Genomic DNA, 20,833 nt, shown 5'->3' on the forward strand with positions numbered 1-20,833 from the left:
CAGCCACCATATACAGGGGTGCAAACTTATCACCTTGCAGCCAAAATCACCATTTTGAATACAAAACATGTCAGTTACAATATTTGAGTAGATAAAAGATGGTGGTGGGGTTTGCGAGGACAGATTCATGGTGAGTTATATGAGGTCGGTTTCTGTCTGCCTGCATGCCTTAAGGTAAGAATATCTTACAGTAGTGTTATGATAACCTGGCTTTGCTTATATGACAGGTTGTCAAGCTTGTGACTGTTAATTAGCCTCATTCGGCTGAGTTGTTTTGCTTTAGCCAACACTAGCCTGGGTTTCCCTCTGAACTGATGTCCCCCTCACACTACTTTTATAGCAGCAAGATTACCTTAATGTTAGGGTGTATTTTTTCCAATATCCTCACACTGAATTCAGCTGATATTTAAAAACATTTCATACCCCTGGACCTTCCTAGAGGGTTCATGTCTTGTCACCTTTTTAACTCCTGATGAGTTTGCACCTCTGATAGAAAAGGGACAGGAAATGATTGTTACTGTGTTACATGTCACATCCATCATGCTTCCTTTGCTTCCACGATGCTGACATGCTGTCTGAAATCACACACATGATGCCACCATTGTTTGGTTCTGTGTAAAAATGCAAAGGTAGCATAAAGAAGGGACTTAATAGCAGCGCGATCTCTGTGGTAAAAGGGCCTATAAAATTGTTTAATAGTAGTAATGATGATAACTAGTTTTGCAAGCAAACACCCATTGCAATTGGAAACTGCGGCCTTGCTGACCTGGAGCGATCAGGAACTCAACTGCATTGCTGAATAAGGTTTAAACAGGTGGTTTGACATGAGTTTGTCCACATGTTTGGCCAGGCTCAGTGCACACTGCCAGGATCTGAACTGTTGAGTCTATGTCTGCACCAAAACTTTTATCAGTAAATCATCTTGCAGCTTGTGCAGGAGTGATGAAGTGTTTTTCATCTTGAGTACCCATTCTAAAAGCATAAAAGGCAAAAGTACAATGAATGAACAATTCAGTCCCTTAGAAAAAAAACTTAATTTATGGGACAGATTTTTATAGAAGAAGATGCAGTATAATGGGCCTCACAAAAGATGGGAAGTAACACAAAAAGACAGATGCAAACATTCAGAAACAACAAAACAAAGCTGACAAATGAATGAAGAGAGAAATGCTGCCATTAAGACAGCTGCTGAAAATCCTCTGTATGTAAATTGTGTCTTAATGGACTGTGGCTGCTTCTTTGTGTTTAGGTAACCGTTACATTTTCTATATGAGTTGGATGGTTAGGTGTTAGTTAGTTATTTATCCATTTTTATGTCATTCTGTGTGTCTGATGTAAAAAGGTAAATCACCTAAAGAGAGTATTCATCAAAATAGACATTTCACCAAGAAGATATTTCATCATGGAAAGCATTTGGAGTTAATGCCATAATTATGCAGCAGTGGGTAGTATTTCATAAAGTTGCTTAAAGTCTGGGTAAAGCAAAAATAAATATGTGTAACGACTTTGTCACACAACAGACAATGTGTCATTAAGCACCCAGCCAAATTTGAATAATGAAATAAGTCACTAAATATATAAAATTACATTTCAAAATCATGAAAAAAAAAATTCTCTGCTCTTAGACGCTGGGGGCATGTCAATTGAATGTGTTGAAGCCACGCCTATTCACTTTTGGAGCGCAGCGGTGGGCATCGCATATCATGTGACAAGGAACAGCCAATCACAGCCGACAGTGCAGGGCTACTCGGAGCTTTCATCTGTTAATATTCTTGGCCTAATACACGCTTACAAAACATCTCATGGAAGAAGATCAGCTCTGGACTCAGGATTCCTGGCAAGCAGGCTATGATATGGTGCTGGTTATGGTCGCTTAGCAACCTGCCTCCACACCCTTGAAAAGTTGGCACAGAGTAGGCACAAGAGTAGTGCCCTGCACCCAATGTAGCATTTTCCAGGCAGGTAAAGATGCGGTTTACGGCCCCTTATTGGACTTGTACGCTAGTTCTTCTGTGGCGTAGGGACGGGGCATATGCTAAGGATTAGTCCACTGTGTCATCAAGAAGGCTTTTAGCCCCGCCCCAAAAAATCCTGGACACAGAAATGGTGAAATACAGGTCTAATGCCACATTTCAGTACCATATAGTTCCCAGTCCTTTCAAAATAAGTGTTTTCTAACATGTATAATGTGTTTAGATGTAAATCTCAGATTTTACTTAACCCTGACTTTAAAGGTCCAGTGTGTAGAATTTAGTGACCTCTAGTGGTGAGCTCGCAGAGGTGAAACTTCACCAGTGCGCCAAGCGTTTAGGAGAACTATGGTGGTCAATGCAAACATATGAATGGTCCTTTCTAGAGCCAGTGTTTGGTTTGTCTGTTCTGGGCTACTGTAAAAAAAAAAAACATGGTGATTCTTATTTTCAGGTGATTATACACTAAAGGAAACATCCAGTAGTCATGAATATTGAATACCATTTCTGCCAATACATCCCCCAAAATCCTACACTCTGGACCTTTAAATATAAAGCCATGAAAAATGTATGCAAATGACTAAGACTGTCATGGTGAGAACTTCTTAAGTCTGGGCAAAAATGTGTCTCATAAATCCTTGTTATCATCACTTGTTTTGCTCCTGGGAGCAAAAATCTGTCTTTGAATGAAAGCTGGAAAGCAGCTGTGCCAGTTATTCCTAATTAGGCTGTTAGGCAGCTCACTGTCAGCTTATAGACGTATTAACTATGGAATTACGACACGGAGAAAAGGCACATATTGTTGGCCTTACTAACAGATAATGTAAATGATGCATGTATCATAGCGTATACATAAACACCAGGGGCCGTGCAGATGTTTGGTATTGACATATTTTTACTCGTCTCTGCATTTCCATCCTTCCTTGCAGTGTCAACAGAAATATGATGTGACTGGGGAGCCGTAACTACTGTAATTTTTTTTTTTTTTTATGTTTGCTGTGCCACCCTGACTCCTGACAGCCTGTTATTCACCCTCCATCCGTCCTCTCCATCACTGTCAAGTCACAGCATGCTCCAGAGGGAAGCCAGAGTGCCATGCAGAATGCGAACAAAGTGAACAGTGAACAGCAGCTGTATTTTTCTGTGTATGAAGGCAGTGATCCATCTCAGGTCTTTGAAGGCAGAGAAGGAGAGGTTGAGAGCGAAATGTTAAGGAGAAAAGGAGGCTGATAGAGGAGAAGGGGGCGGCAGGGTGGAAGAAGGTGGCAGAGATGAGGGGACGGGGGAAAGAAACAGAGCGAAGTTCAGTGGAGACATGAAGAAGACCTTTACCGAGGGGAGAGAAAAATAAACGAGATGTTTTGATAAGATCATCTATTGCTCTGCTGCCTGAGGTCCACCCATCCGTCAGATTGGCTGAACAGACACACACACACACACACACACACACACACACACACACACACACACACACACACCGCCGTCCCTCTCTTTCAAATACCACATAACACATGTCATTTGTAAGCCGTCAGCAAGCTCAGGCCTTGTTGTTGACTCTCTCATCTCTAAGATTATTCACTGTGATGCCTCGACCCACGCAGCGCTGCAGGAGGTGCTGTAGAAAACACACACATTTACACATACTGTATACATGTTGGCAAGACATGAGCACGATCTGTGAACGCTTTGTTTAAAGCTGATGAAAACAAAGGCTATATCATCTTTATCCCATTAATGACTCACATGGGCGACAACAGAAGAATGTTTATACATTTTTTGACATGTATTAGATATTCACTGTTTCTCTCCTCTCCTGCAGGCCGCCTGTCTGCCAATGTCCATCATCATCGTGGGGGTGGGGCCTGCAGAATTTGATGGTAAGCCAACAAGAACTTGTGAATAATATTTACATATAAGAAACATCTTTTTCCATTCAAAGTTGCCCTTTTAGAATTTGACGACAGTGAGAAATAATGTGTGTATTTTATTTGTTTTCTGCTCAGCCATGGTTGAGTTGGATGGCGATGAAGTCAGAATCTCATCCAGAGGAAGATACGCTGAGAGGGACATTGTTCAGGTACACACTCCTTTCTTTCTCCTTGCTGCAGCGGCCACGGGTTCCAGTCTGTAGCCCATTGCTGCGTGTCATTCCCTCTCTCGCTCCTTCTTTCACACTTCAAAAAAGAAAGAAAAACAAAGCCAAAGCAAGAAAGTAGAAAATGGCTGAAGGTCAATAGAGGTCAGTAGAGGCTATAGCAACTTTTATTCAGCCAGTGCTAACCCCAGCTTTCTGTTGCTGCCATTACACAGATTCCAGCCTGCTGTGACCCCCTGAACTTTTCATGAGTTTTACTTTTTCCACAGCAGCTGTTTTTGAGTTGGTAGTAAAAAACTGTTTTATCATCACACTCAAGATGCGAGAGCAAGTGAAAGCAAACTTTCTTTTGCTGGTTAGACCCAGCACTGGACCACAAGGTGCGTGGTTTCCATAGGAACGCTGCTGGTTTAATCTAAAATAGTCACTAGTGTCACTTTCATTGTGCTTGGCTCGGCTGCTCCATTTGCATACAGAGTACCCTCTGCCACCAGAGAGGAAGAGAAATGCAGCTCCAAAAAAATCTTCATAGGGCGGCAAGTGCGTCAGAATAAACACATGTGTAGGAAACCATGCATATAGCCCCAACCCTGTCTCTTACCATGTTTCATTTTCATTGCCACATAGTCCCAGATAAAATGGCAATTAAATCAGCAGTAGTGGATGAACAATTAGCCTGGAGCTTTTGGGGCCCCTGGAGTTCTGGAGCTTTAGGGTAGTATCAAAACGTATTCAGTGGATGTTGTAAAATGTTAGACAGACAACCCCCGAAATTACAACTTTGCAGAAGGATATGTGTGCAGGCCTTGTCACTGTTTTAAAGCTGAGTGACTAAAAGAACCTGAGACCTTTTAAAGCTGTTCAACTCCATCCATGCAGACAGACATCTGGTCACCTCCACCCTACAGTGCAGCTGACCGCAGATGACAAGATGGACACAGAAATACACCACACACACACACACAGATAATGGCATGATCCTCAGTATCTGCTGAGAGTGTTTGTCTCTTTCTCATTGAAGTGGATGAACAGAGACCCTGAGCTCGAACTCCTGCACACAGGGCAGAGTGGGGTCTGCAGTTAGTCAGAATGGACTTTTCAACTAAGCTGCTACAGCTTCACCATTTTATGTTTTTTGTTAGCACATAGAGTTTGGAATATGAAGTGGACGCCTTCTAATTAGAAAACAGCCAAAGAGAGAATAAAACAATGGCATTTAAAAGTTTGCTGGAATCAGCTGCTTAAACTCTGAACTATGGTTTATAGTTTGTAGTCCTTCCTTCAGCCTGTCAGTCATCGGTATTTATCCCTTTGTTGATGTTTTTTATTTGTATCCTTGTTTGTTTTGCTGTAGGGGATCGGCTTACGATGACAAGTATCACTTTTCACATTCATTTTTGTGGTAGCAAAGCAACGGGAAGAAATGCAAACATCAGTTTGTTTGTTGTGACACAGAGGAGACACATTTTTCTCCTCCATGACCTTTCTACTGCCGCTGGCATATCTTTCTCCCTCACACCCTCCCTCAGCCCACGTAGGCGACGGAGGCATGCTCGTTAGTTGGCTTTTTAACAAGCTGAAGTACACACACACTCCACACCGATACGCTGCCACTTTTTGCAGAAAAGACCTGGAGATGGTGTAAAACTAAGTTTCAGTACTGGAACTGTGCAGCAGCTCTGCCTAAAGGCTCTCATTATCAGCAAGGTAATAACCCCGAGTGACATGGTGAGGGTCACATTTCGCAGCGTCAGTTTCCAGCACAAATTGGCCTCTCATATGATCTTGTGATTGCAGGTGACATCAGCTCATTAAGTAAATGAAAGTCTCATATCTTTGCCCGTTTAGTTCAGCAGTATCATCCACGCACCAGCAAATAACCTGTGATTTGTGACCCGTGACTGAAATGTGCTAGCATTTATTTCACCCCAGCAGGTGGATTAGCATGGCGAAGGAGGCAGCAGACTGAAATGTAAATGATGAGTCACAGCAGGGAGGCCCGATGATTATAGAAGTCATCATGAGTCCACGAGTGCCTGAGCAAAAACAGTGAGAAACTTATGAGTTAGTCTGGATACAAATGTCACTACAGCATCTTTTTGGAGGTGGAGGTGAAGTGGCTGCATGGGTAGTAGCTCATTATTTGATGAAGCTCTGCTGACCTCCAGGAGACTTTAGTGCCTTCAACCAGGTTGTCAACCAAACCAGGATATATTACTGTAAATAAACATACAACATTTCCTCATTTCTATTGTTTATGATAATATTGCACACAGTTGCTGAGATCTGTAAAAAAAATATATATATTATAAACTAGAAGAGCACTTGGGTGCCAACCTCCACCAAGGCCAAAGCCTTATCACAGAATTAAGCTTGCTGCAGTAGTCTGTTAGACGGCATTTGGCCTGACATTTAGCTATTTGGGGGGTTTTTTTTGTTGTTGTTTTTTTTGTTTTTTGTTTTTGTTTTTTTATCAATACTTTGTCAGATAACGGAGGTTACAATTATAAACTGAGCAGCAGCAGAGTCACAGCAGGAGTAGCTGGACTCAGACTTCACCTACAGGGAGAGTTGACAGACAAGACAACAGCAGTATTTGGTGTCAAAGCGAAAAGCAAAAGCGCCTCTTCGGCAATATTTCGCATTTAAATCTTGAGCTAATAGGGAACCTGATAACGATGATGAGGTAAAAGGAGTTGGTTTCATCCAAGTGGAAACCTCTGGGGCTGAAAAATGAAGCCAACATGGAAGTGCCAAAAACTGCAGTTCTTTGAATGGCCACTTGAAACTTGCTCAAAAAGCGAGTCAATCCCCATAGACCCCTGTGTTAAGCAGGAATAAACATGTTTGCAGCCTGGAAAAAAAAAAACAGTTTTGGTCTCTGTAGCCTATTTCCCCCTTGGTGAGAACTGTACAAGGGGTGAATTATTTTATAACTCACCTGTTAACATTTCAGTAAGGCTCAAATGCATAATTAAGGGCAGGCTGCTTTGAGTGACTGCCTGCTGATACTGTCCTCGGCTTCTCGGTCAGGTCCACCCCTTGCTCCTTCACCAGCTTGCCTCTCTCCCAAATATAGTCACTCCTGGCTCCAAAAAACCAAGATGGCGACGGCAGAAGTGCCGAAGTTGAGGCTTTAAAATCAGAGTCCACAAACCAATGGGAGACGTCACGGTAGCTACGTCCATTATGTTAAGAAGTTGGTGGTGTGTGCAGCCTGTCCCCTGCAGCTCCTTATTTAACAGTTTCTTGTTGTATATTAAAAATATACCTTTATGGATGTACGTAGTGGATCATTCTTTTCTCAAGGTCAAAAGCAAAAGAAATCAGTTACAATTATTAAGTCACGTCAGGCTGCAGACACCAGTCCTTGACCTCATGTTACCTTACATAAAAATGATCCCAGTGAGTTCCACACAGTGTGGTGTACAGATTTTAAATTTGAGAATAAGACAACACTGGCATTGGAGCTGGAGTCAGGGGAGAAAAACTCAGACAGGTGCATCCAAAGTTATTATCCTTCTCTGTACTGTATGTGTAAAAATAAGGCAGAAGGCCACTAATATCAGTTCGATTCACAACCTGCTATTGTGAAAACTAGCAGTCCTGATCCCCTTATTTGAACCTGCACATTTTCTGCCTAATATTTAATCCCAGACATTTGCTAGAGCTAACGAGATCTTGGTATGTAGCTGCTGGCTCTGTGCCCGTCTCCTCTCTGTGTTTTAAAGCATGAAGTGGTTCAATTTCACACACCAGCGGCCCTAAACGGTGTCAGGAAGCTTTAATACCTAATGTTCTCAGTAAAAACATGACATCACTAATTTGCACATTCTTTGTATCCACATTTGCTGCTCTTCAAATCAGGGATTTCTCTCCAAGTGCTGGAAAGTTTTGCCTGTTCACCAGCCAGCCAGACACCAGAGTTTCATTTCTGAAAATAGGGCCAATCTGCAGTGTCTTAATTAGGAGAGACTCTCTTCTCTGTAGCAATAATCTCACAGGCCATGAGACTGCTTCTTAAAACAGTGAACAAAGCAACTTGAAACAAAGGGCATAAATTGTATTGTATAATTTCAGGGGGTTTTTTTGTCTTCTTTTTTCATCATTCTGCCGTCGTTTTTGCTCCCATACTCTTAATCTTCTTTTTAATCTCTGTGCTTTGTCTTCTTCAATCTCCATCTCTGTGACTGCCCTCATTTTCCATCTCTATTAACCAGCTGTCTCTCCTCTCATCATCTGCACCTCTCCTCCTCCTCTTAGCTGACCATTCACTAAGCCACACCCCCCTTAGTTACTGCTGTTATGCCAGTCGAGCGTTCCACTTTTGCACAATGAATATGTGCAGTGTTACCAGCTTGGTGACTTTTCAGACCCTGGTGACAAATTTACTGACTTACTCAGACCATCAGGAAAAAATAGAGAAATAGATTGAAATATATTGTTTTGTAATTCATTCTAATGCATGCTGCTCAGAGTAATCACAGTCACGACTCAACTGAATATCTTTGCTGTTTTGGACAAAACAAAACATTTGAAGATGTTATCATGGGCTTAGGGAAACACTGATCAAAATTTTTACACTATTTTCCATCATTTTATAGACCAAACAACTAATAGATTAATCAAGAAAATAATCAGCATATTAATAAACAATGAAAATAATCAGAAGTTGCGGCCCTAGTTAGTATTTGTGGGGCAGGCAGAGGGAGAGGAGATGCCACTTGCTGCACTTTGGGAGTAGAGTTGTAGTAAGTTTCTATGGTTACACTGACGCTCTCACTCTCTGGATTGGAAGTGCAAGAAAGCTCCCATTGCATTCAAATGTACTGTTGATCTATTGAATGTTATCTAAAGCAAAGTTGTGGCAGTGGCAGGTTTACCACTGGAAATAAGCAATTTGTGTCCTTGATTTCAGACAAAGGAAGACAAAAACAAGCTTCTCACATCGAACCTTTAAGATAATGTTTATTCCATGAGTCAGTTAACAACACTCCTGTCTTCATCTGAATCATTTTAAAACAACAACCCTGTAAAAGGGATGACTACATACATAGATTTGTGCTAAAAGTTTGGCAGCGGTTACTCAAGTATAAACTTCACCTTGTCACTAACTTTCTTCTCTCTCTCGTCCCTCTCAGTTTGTCCCATTCAGAGACTACATCGACCGGACGGGGAACCACATCCTGAGCATGGCCCGACTTGCCAAAGACGTCTTGGCCGAGATCCCCGACCAGTTCTTGTCCTACATGAGAACCCGCGGGATCAAGCCGTCGCCAACGCCGCCTCCCTACACGCCGCCAGCGCAACCCATCCAAACCCAGATATGAGAAGCCGGGCGGAGACAGGTTTCGGAGACAGGGGTCAGCTGAACTTTACGAGCGAAATACTTCCATTTCCCTAAAGGCCGCTCTCCATGCCTTGTCGTCGTGGATCACGTGTTCAGGAGGCTGCATGTCGGGCCGGGAGAGTGTCGAGGAAAAGCCAATGAGAGTCTGTTTACTTCCACTGTCAAGCATTCCTGTGACTGTCTGGATTTTTTGGGGGGGCTGGGGTAACGCAGAGAGGCAGAGAGTCTGAATTTAATCTGGGAGGAAAAGAAGGAATGAAGGAGGAAATGAAGGACAGCTTTCGAAACAAAGAGAATGTCCCCAGACAAAACAAAGGAATCACTTGATGAACTCTTTCTGTAAATAACTGGACATATGTCACTTCTTCTTTCTCTGTCTCTTTCTCTCTATCTCTCTACAACTCACTCATTGTTTACAGTAAACGCTGACAAGGATTTTTACTGTTGATACTTTTATATACACACAGTTTCAATATGAAGCTTGTAATATTCTCTCTCCTTCTCTCTCTCTCTCTCTCTCTCTCTCTCTCTCTGTCTCTCTTTCTCTCTCCTGGCATGTGTGTCAGGTAGCAGCAGTGCAGGTCCTGGTAGCCCCTCTGTACCGTACCGTACCGTGCTGTACCGTACCGTACTGTATTCTGGTGTTTGTAATAACCTTTTGCATGAGTGTAGCCTCAGTCAAGTGCATGCATATAGTGGCCCTGCACTACCTCTTCTATCCATCTACTCATCCATCTGTCTGTCTGTGGGGGGTGAGTGTCTGTCTGCCTGTATCCATTTGTCACTTCACCCTCTCTGTCTGTCTGTCTGTCTGTCTGCACTGCTCTCAGGCCTGAGAAGTCTATCTGTCTCCCTGTTGTACCTTTTCTTCTCATCTGTATCTCTCATGTTCTTTCCTTTCTTTTATGCCTCTGTCACTTAAACCAGCTGTGTTTCCATCCAACTTTTTATTTTCTTTTTGCGAGTTATAATAGACGAGCTGAAAAGAAAATGCATCATTTTTATGCTCATCAGAGGACAGACGGATTTTATTGCCGAATGTAGAATAGCAAAGGATTGTCCTTGGTCCACCAGACATAATCAGCTTGATAAATGGTGCAGATTCCGAAATGAATTTTAAAATGTAAAAATGTTCCACGCTTCTTCCCAGAGATGTTTTATCGTGTATAAGGGGTCCAACATCTTCAAAAAGCCAGGATATGTACATTACTGGTATTTTTTAATTGTGCTTGCAGCGTGGCTCTAGGGATGAAAGTGTCAGTCAGCACACCACTTTGGTCAACACTGAAAAACCTCAACAGAGGTTGGATAGATTTCCATAAAATTAAGCATAAATATTCATGTGATTTTTCATCTAGCACCATTATCAGGTCAGAATTTAAATTTCCACAGTACTTTGTTCTTTGATAAAATACCTGAAAACCTAAAAAAAAATCCTGACATTCCCATCCTCAGATGTACTCGGTGTTTAGCATGCTAACAAACTAAGATGAACATGGTAAACATTGTATCTGTTAACATGTTATTGTGTTTGCATGCTGACTTTAGACACAGTGATGCTTTAAGGTCATTTTTACCAACCTTAAAGAGCCACTAGCATGGCTGTAGACTCTTAAGGCTGACTTATAGTTGTATGCAGACTCTACACAGAGAATACACCATCGTCTACACAAGTGGTCTACACCATTGCGAGCATTTGTGCAGTGGTATGTCTGTGTTGCTTTGCAATTGCATTCCAAAATATTAGTTCACAGTGGCGTTTCTGGAACACTGCGTTGAGTGTCTGTGAAGTGCCATAAAGTTTGATTGATTCAACTAACGGACCTAAAACACACATAACACATGACTCAATAGCAACAACATTTAACAAAAGTATGAAATTCGGCTCTATTTTAATTCACAAGGTTCACATACCGAACACTTGTCTTTTCCGAGACATGTTTCCCACATAAATACAACATGCTAACGATATTAGCACAAGCCTATGACATTTTACATTGCATGAATTAGCCAAGCAGCTAGCGGACTTTTCCTTTACTCATATTAAGCAGAGGACAACAGCAACATTTAACAAAGGTAACATTACAAAATTAGGCTCCTTTATAACTCACAAGTTTCAACGACAAAATAATAGTCTTATTCTAGACATGTTTTTCCCACATATGAACATGCTAACATTATTAGCATAATCCAATGAGATTGTATTGCAGAAATTAGCCTTTTGACTAGCAGAATTTTCCTCTGCTCACATGAACTCAGGATGAATCACACGCAACAAGAAACAAGTTGTTTCTTATCTCTGAAATAAATTTAAGTAAAGCTTCGCTCCCACTAATGGAAATGATTTTTCAGTTCACAGGCGCTGCTGCAGCCTGTAGATTCAACACAGGAGTTTAAACCTGGCTTTAGTCTTGTGCTTTGTGTCAAAGAAACCGTACAGTATGGCCAACGTTAGCAAACATTTAACAACAAATGTTTTACTTTTTTACATTTCAAATTTGTTTGCTTTAGCCACGATGATGAAGATTCAAATGGTGCAGTTTCTGTCTCCAGCATTTCATATTCTCGCGTTGCTTTCTTTTTTACATCTGAGTGGAAGCTTGGCTACTCTGTCTCTCTCTCTCTGTCTCTGATCTCCTCCAAACTGCCTTGGCAATATGATGCCCACATGCCCAGGGGTTCCGTCTCATCGTGTTGTCCAACACCACATCCCCGCCTCATGTTTAAAACGACAGCAGCTGCTCTCAAACTAAATACTGTTTGAGCATAAAGAGCCCAGTGGTCAAAAATGCAGAGAAAAAACACACTTTCCCTTTGTTGGCTTTTTGTTCCATTTGATTTTTTTTTTTATTTGGGTGTGTACTTTTTATTGCACCATTAGCTTTGATATAGCTTTTTATATGTTTGTTTTTATGATGCGTATTTTTATGTGCCAATCATGTGTAAAAGGATGATTTGTGTGAATCCTGTCAGTTACTGAGGATGTCCGACAAGTTTCCAATTTAACATAGTTTCTAAATGAAGAATGAGTTCTGTTTGAATGTGGAAGGATTGTTCAATGTTGTTATGAACGAGTGTTTCAGTGATAAGTTAACATGTTTTAATGTGAATGAGATTTGTCTTTTAAAACAACATTCTATGAAATGTTTGAAAAGTCTTACAAAAAGTGGGAATGCAGGAACATTTTAACATTTATTGGACTGTGAGTGAAGTACGTCGCAGCACCAACAATGTGAAAGGATATTTAAGCGTTGCCGTGATGTTAAAGCTTAGTAATTTTATTGTATGAACACCCTGAAGTAGTCTTAAAATAATGGCACAGACATTATCATTATCATGATTTTGTATGAAGTAATATAAAGCTCATGACCACCACATCATCCGCTAACTCACTCTGATGTCTTACAAAATGAGACTTTTCAATGAAAATATTATGTATTATCAATAATTGTATCAAAAGAAATATGTCTTTGCTATAAGATATAAGTGCTGAGTTTCTGCTATTGGCTGCAGAAAGGTCTTAACAAACTACGAAACTTTGGTTGTTTTCACAACACATTGTCATGCCCAACTCGTCAAATACCGACCCTTGGTCAACATGTCAAACTACGATGCTCTGGTTCCCCTCCATCGACAATATTGGACGCTCAGGAATGGCGTACAAATTTATGGTCATTACATGCATTGTTTTATCAATATAAACTCTAGTTTTCACAGGAAATGCAGTTTCCACTTGTTAAATGCGACAGACTCTTTTCAAAATTAACAATTATACGTAGGTTAAAAAATAATTAAAGTTTGTTTCCTTAGGTTAAGGCAACAATGCCCGTGGTTAGGTTTAGAAAAAAACATGATTTGGCTTAAAATAACATTTGTTACTAGCGTAATGTAATGTCACATGACCTACATCAAAAGCCTAGTATGCTACACATACTAGCATGCTATTTTGTGGGTGCTTTCACACCTGCCCTGTTTAGTTCAGTTCAATATAACTCAAATTCGTTTGCCCCCTGAGTGCAGTTCGTTTGGACAGGTGTGAACACAACAATCGGACCGAGACCTTAAAACAAACTCTTGGTGACGACACATGTTCCGACCTCGATCTTCGATCTTGTTTGGGTTAAACATGAGCATGTTACAGTTCTGGAGGATTATTAATGTGCACCTCCTCCTGTACTGCCTTAATATGCACATTCAGCACATCCAATGCATCAAAACATTGTTTTCTAGTTGGAGCCGCGCCTCGTTTTCAGACTGTATGGTTTGACTAAAATGAACAATGACAGCAATATAGTCCACGAAGAGCAGCGCTAAAATCAACCTGTGTAGCTGTCCCTCCATTGTGACATTAGAAAGTGTCACATTTATCTTGCAAGTGTACTCTTCTTCAACGTTTTGTTTACTTCCTGGATTTTTACCACATGGAAATTCTAATCAATCAAGAGCAGCTTTCTTGAGCAGGCATTTTATCTGGTTCACTTGTAAATGTTGCCATGACAACATGAACCAACTCTAGGCTTTGTAAAGAAAGTAGTCCCTGATTCGGACCAAAGCAAGCGAACTCTAAGTCTGAAAGCTCCCTTGGTATCACACTGGACACAAACAGCGAGCTCATGGGTGAAAGTCCAGAGTTTGTTTGACCCATTGACCTCCTCTCCCACTCGCTCTTTATGTTATGATAGTTGCTCGGAGCGTCAAAAATTGCAGCCGCCCCCCCCACCCCCGTGTGTCCTATACTGCCGCTAAAGGGCGACCAATGACCAAGTGTCTGTGTTTGACAGGTTGGGTATGAGAGCGTGTTGGACCCCAGATTTCATATAATATAGTTAGATTACAGAGTAAATTTGCTGCACTTTTTTACACTCTGAGTATTTTAAGCAGTGAAAAGTTTGCTTGCTCATACGTGTTAAAAAAGACACCAGACTGTGCAAAGTGACTGACACTGGAAAAAGTGCAACCCAGATGTCTTATACACACTCACAGTAGAGTGACAGAACATGACTATTTGTAACAGACTTTTTCTATATGATTTGTTTGGTAATATCTAACATTGCTGCCTTTTCTAGTTGCTTGATATTCACGAGTTCATCTCATAACACCCTCCTGTATAGGCACTGTAGCAGAGTGGACTAACTGTGTGTGTGTGTGTGTGTGTGTGTGTGTGTGTGTGTGTGTGTGTGTGTGTTTGTTAGCGGCTGCAGTCGCACTCCTACAGCCACCCACTGCGATCAAAGCGGAGCTACCCACATCATTAGGACTGCAGAGCTCATTACTGGTTCAGCAGATATACTGTAAAACTCACATCCTCCACAGAAATCCAGCACTGCGGGGGTCGGAGAAGGGATTTGTTCGAGGGTGGGACTACCTGCTCGCAGACAGTGTAGTCAGTTGAGCGTTTGATGGTAGGGCTTGGTGACAGTTTAGCATGAATGCAGATCAAAGCGAGCCTTTTGTGGCAGTCGCTGTATTCACAAGTGACGAATACAGGATATTGTGAAAGGAAAACTATTGTTCATTACAACTTGAGTTTTATTTTAATTGCTCCAGCAAGTAGTTGTTAAATAATTGCCATTACTTTTAATGTTAAAATGAAGTGCAGCACAGTACAGGTACAGAACAGTCTGACTGACTCAGTTGTCAGTTATGCAGCAGTATCTGTCGGTTATACCAGACCAAGTAAAGCTCTAGCTGCAGAACCCCGAGTGAAGGTACGTTTTATTGATTATGAAGCCACCTTTTCATTTGTAAGAGACAGAATCTAATTTCTTCTTCTTACTTTAAAGGTTAAAACGTAATAACGCACCAGAATCAGTGCATTACAGCCACAGTGCTCCAAGCTACTTTATGTTTTTTGACATTTTTTAGCTCGATAATTGGCTGGACAGACTCAAACTAGAGCGCTGTTGTTACTTGGTGTCAGCACCATACAAACAGCATAGAGGATACCTCTGTCGTGCCATTTGAATGGTTTACTACCTCCTGTTTCAAGTCACATGTTCTTCAGAAAATCCTTTCAGCATAGGAAAAAGCATCTCTTACTTTATGCTCCCAAATTTATTGACAAGGCTTATTATTGACCAGGAAAGGACTCGGTATGGAAGCAAAAAATTGCTGTTGCGACTTAAATCATGTGAGCTATGAAATGCATTTTAGAATATTTAACATAAATATGTGTTAATGTTAAAATTTGATATGTAATTGAAATACCCCTCCATTTATAGCTTTGAAATATTTACTATGATATTTGAATTTATATGGTTTGAATTCCCAAGTGGCACTACTCAAGTTTTATTCACAGGCCGCTCTAATCGAATAAAGATCAGCAGCGCAAGCAGCTTATGTTTATTGTAAGATGGCGCCCTCTAGTGGCCTTAGGACTTACAATAGGAGCAGAGGAGGAAGTGAGGTGCGTGGCATGAAAAGCAACAAAGTGCGTGTAATGTAAAAAGATGGAAGTCTCTATAGGTTGGGTGGTGGAAGGGTCAAACAGGCACAGGACCTTCATCCAGAAGACCAGTGTTTGTGCCCCAAATCAATGATGGATCCTTTTAGTTACACCAATTTATTGACATATATTTATTTTAAATCTGAATCTGTGAATTTGGGGAAAAAATTTAGTTTAAATTTAAATTTAAAAAATTAAATTAATATGAAGACATGCGCTGAAGTCAAGCCATGTCTATTCAGATAGGTTACAACTTAAAATGCTATGAAGTCACTGATATTTAGTTTTAAGCATTTCTTCACTTTCAGAAGTTTATTCATATATTGCTAATATTTCTTTGGCCTTTCTTTGCTTCCATACATTGACACACAAACACATACACATTATCACCATGCAGTCATTGGCGCCAGTTATTCTGTGTCAGTCTGCTTTAGGTGGACAAATATTATTAATATAACTTTATATCCTTTTTCCATCATGGTGCAGCAGCTCACAAATTTGCCAAGCCCCTAAAAGTGTGCGAAATGTGTGTGTATGTGTGTGTCTGTGTGCGTGCATGCGTTTGATATAAGTATACTTTGCGTGTGTGTGTGTGTGAGTGCATGAGTGTGTGGCGCCTTTATAAGAGTGTTTTAATAGACCATGTGAGGTGTTAACACACATAAGATCTTTGTTTACTAAAGCTATCCAAATAATATATTGTATGCTCGTCATATCTTCTTAACAACGTGCACTATGTTTGCATGTACAGTTTTACAAAGGATGCACCAGTTCCTTTTGTTGAAAACTGCGTGTTTTGAAATATAAAAATCTATATGAAAAATTAACTGTACAAAATGGCCTTAAATCTTTCACTGATTTTCTTGGAATTGTGCGATGCCTTCTTCAGAAAAAAAAAAAAGAAAAAGAATTGTTTCAAGGAATTAATGGTTATCTATTTTGTGTCAGTGTTTCTATTGCTTTCTAGTGGATTTTTCTTTGCACAAGTTCAATTATGGAGAAAAGAATTATCTTGTACTTTTTTGAAACCGTGATTAATCAGAGAAAGCATGGCTGAACTACTGATTGTCTGATAATACATATAATAGATGACTATTTCTGTATCGAACTATGGATTTTTAAATAAATATTCATATTAAACTCAAAAGTTGCAGAAAGTTTTTCCCTCCGGTGTTCGTCTGTTCCCTCCTCTCTCTTTTCAAAGCTTATTAGGACTAATATGTGGTTTGTTTCCTCTGGTAGGATAATTATAGTACATGAAAATCATCCCACACCAAAAACACACAAAGCACACAGACACAGGAGCGCTAGCCTCCAGCGAGGCGCTGCAGCAAAACATGAGAAACATATAACACTCTGTGTTTTACCACCCAGCCCTGGTGTGAATCTGAACCTGTCATCCGCCTGCTGAAGTGGCAGCTCTTTCCTCACATGTAAAATTGAAAAATATTTATTTATGAGAGTAATTGGCAGATGTTTAAAGAGGCAATTAGTCAGACTGTCAATGCCCCGTCACAGAGAGACATCAGAATGTGTGTGTTTATGTGCCAGGAGGAGTTGATAGGGTTCTTCATCAGCGCTCAATAACTCAGCGAGTTCTCTGACAGGTGCTGAGATCCCTAATTTTCATAAGGCACGATCCAGCTTGTTTTTGTCAGCATTTTAGGAGATTCTCAGTCTTGGTCGTGCCACTCAGAGTGACGGAGGGGTTACAGTGTTGCTGCAGCAGTGAATGTATAACTGTGAGAGAGGTTAATAAAGGTCAAAGCTTATTCAGAGCTTAAAGGTCTGACGTTTGAGGAAATGTACTTATTTGCCTTCCTGCCGAGGAGTCATACCACTCTCATGTCTGTGTGTTATTGGAGCTGGGAACTGATTATCTTAGCTTAGCTTAGCTTAGCTTAGCTTAGCTTAGCTTAGCTTCCTTGTTTCATGTTATTCATTCATGTTTAATCTGATCCTGTTTTATTTTGTAGATTCTCTCCTCATGTGTCGTGTCTGGTTTTACTTCCTGTCTTGGTGTGTTTTCCTGCCTGTTTTCTGTCACACCTGTCTCATTAGCCCTTCCCTGTTCCCACAGTATTCCCTTCACACCTGTTCTGTATCAGTCTTGTTTGCTCCACCCTAGTGTTCCCCTCCACACCCTTGTTGATGGCCAATCCCCATTTCCCTCCTTTTGCCCGTGTCTTCCTGCTCCAGCTGTTTCTCGTTCCTGTGATTAGTTTTCTGTGTATATATACCTGTGTGTTTAGCATTGTCAGCTGCAAGCCACCGGCTCAGCCATGTCCATGTTTTGAACAGTGTGCAGGCAATCCCACCTCATCCCAAATATGGGTCTGTTGATTTCAGTGATTTAAGCAAATAATAGCCCAGGCTATTAACTTAAGTTTTATGGTATGTAGGTTCATGAGACCACGCTACAACAAGTCAATTTATTCTGTAAATCAAACAATCGTGCTCGTCATCCAAAGAAAGCTAACTGCATTGTCAGGAGCAGAAAGCAAAAAAATACTTTTTGCTACACACAATCTGATATATTTTTGCATTTTTCTTGTGAATTACTAGAACATTCCCCCTCTGCAGTACCTCTAAAAAGTATTCAGATAAAAGAAACTGAGAAGGAATTTGGTTAAACTGGTCACAACCCAGTGGACAGACATGTGCAGCCTGCGTAAAGTGGTGCAAGAAGACACACAGGGTCTTTTGTAATACTTTATTTTCAGTGTTTAATTTCTCAGTTAACAATACTAACATCTTGAGCACTAGTTACAGTAACACCAATTATTGGAGTTAAAACGACTCGTGTTGCCAGGCAGGTCAAGGTGACGCTTTTACTTAAGACCATTGAGAACCAGTTGTTTTGTGGGTTGGTGGGCACATCAATAAAGGCCAACAGGGACTTGATGTATTTCTGTTGCTATTTTGATGCGTTTTGCATTATAAAACATTTTAAGTTCACCATATAATGACAACATTCACTGTCACTCTGTAATCACTGTTCATATGTGTCCATATGAGCTGCTGTTTACGTGGGAACTTCACCTGCCATATGTCTGAGAGTCACAATTAACATCCTTCCTTCAAAGTTAATTGCGACAGGCTTGGTAAAAAAAACACATGATGATCTGTCACATACTGTACGTTAATGAGCTCTCACCCTCAGGTCTGTTATTTAGGTAAACAACATGTTGTGTGGAGGAAGAGAGTCAACAACATATGGATGCCAATTATCTCTTTGAGAAGCAACACGGGGGATGTCAACAAAGAAAGTAGCAAATCAGACAAAGACATGTTACTTTGAAAACAAAGTTTTAGCCTAATAATTACTTATTAAATACACTACATATTGGTGCAGAGCACAGTTTAAGACATAAAATAAAACAAACAAAAACAAACAATAAAATAACTGCTTTAACTTTAAAATAAAAGAAAAGAAAATTAAGTTAAATGGCATTAAATGAAATAAAATAAAATAAAATAAAATAAAATATATAACAATACAATAACTGCTTTAACTTTAAAATAAGATTAAATAAAATTAAGTAAAATGACATTAAATGAAATGAAATGAAACAAAATAAAATATATAACAATAAAACAACTGCTTTAACTTTAAAATAAAATAAAATCAAAAACAATAAAATAACTGCTTTAACTTAAAAAAAAAATAGATAAACAAAATAACTGCTTTAACTATAAAATAAAATAAAATAATAAAATAACTGCTTTAACTTTAAAATAAGATTAAATAAAATTAAGTAAAATGACATTAAATGAAATGAAACAAAATAAAATATATAACAATAAAATAACTGCTTTAACTTTAAAATAAAATAAAATCAAAAACAATAAAATAACTGCTTTAACTTTAAAATAAGATGAAATAAAATTCAGTAAAATTACATAAAATAAAATAAAATATATAACAATAAAATAACTGTGTTAACTTTAAAGTATAATAAATTTAAAAAAAACAATAAAATAACTGTTTTAACTTTAGAATAAAATAAATTAATATGAAATGAAATGAAATAAAATAAAATAAAATAAAATATATAACAATACCATAACTGCTTTAACTTTAAAATAAAATAAAATAAAAACAATAAAATAACTGCTTTAACTTTAAAATAAGATAAAATAAAATTAAGTAAAATGACATGAAACGAAATGCAATGAAATTCAGTGGGAAAATAAGGAATGGAATTATCCAGATTGCTAGCATGGACTTGAATGTGTCATTGACATTTCAGAATGGATGGCTTGTCTTGTGTAAAATAAAGTAAGACATCCTCAGTTCGTATGTCAAACTTGTGTAGATACTAAAGGTGGCTCATGCTGACAGACGTAATGAAATACGCCGTCCAAATAGGCCCCAATCAATCACCATCATCCCTCTCGTGTGTGTTACATAGATGTCAGGTGTTGGCCTGTCCATTTTTTTTTCACCTCATAAACACACTCATAAATTTAGAGAGCGGACAAAATTGGCTGATGACTTTGCCTTATCACAGATCCGCATTTACATATATTTGCAAAACAAATCCACTCAGTCGGCTTCACATTTGGCCCCCATAGAAATTTAGCCTGAAATTGAGGATCGGCGGCCTGAAGTGAAGCAAAATTAGAGCTAAAATGAAGTTTGTACGTCTAAATAAAATAGAAGGATATCAGATGGGGATGAATTATGTGAGGTTTGTCATGTCGGGCAGAGGAGAGGGCTGTGTCGAGGATGTTTGGAGGGTGTATGTGTGTGTGGTAATGGTGTGTGCATATTCTGTTCAAGGGAATTTATTTTAGTTGTCATATAAAATGGCACTCAGCATCAAATGTTCCACCAAATGCAATATTCATTATTTCCATCTTTGCAGCAGCCTTGACATTACTTTACTGTCTGCTGGAGAAAATAATATATGTCTGTTCTGCACATGAAAAACTATTAAAACATACCAAATATTAATAATGTCCTCAAC

General features: G+C 39.6%; 1 protein-coding gene across 3 annotated transcripts in view; it reads left to right on the plus strand.

Annotated features, from left to right (window-relative positions):
- The window catches only part of LOC125882634 (copine-8), a 123,536-nt gene extending 106,531 nt beyond the window's left edge, over positions 1–17,005 (plus strand). The window contains exons 18-20 of one of the 3 annotated variants that reach the window (XM_049566438.1): positions 3,790–3,847; positions 3,974–4,047; positions 9,207–17,005. In XM_049566438.1, coding sequence (XP_049422395.1) covers positions 3,790–3,847; positions 3,974–4,047; positions 9,207–9,395 — 321 coding nt within the window. In that variant the 3' untranslated portion in view covers positions 9,396–17,005. Of the gene's footprint in view, positions 1–2,899; positions 3,449–3,789; positions 3,848–3,973; positions 4,048–9,206 lie in introns of those variants that run through there. The other 2 variants (XM_049566439.1, XM_049566440.1) reach the window with 2 other exon arrangements.
- The last annotated feature ends 3,828 nt before the right edge of the window (positions 17,006–20,833 follow it).

This window comes from Epinephelus fuscoguttatus, linkage group LG22 (assembly GCF_011397635.1).
Source record: "Epinephelus fuscoguttatus linkage group LG22, E.fuscoguttatus.final_Chr_v1".
In the NCBI taxonomy this organism is placed as follows: domain Eukaryota; kingdom Metazoa; phylum Chordata; class Actinopteri; order Perciformes; family Serranidae; genus Epinephelus; species Epinephelus fuscoguttatus.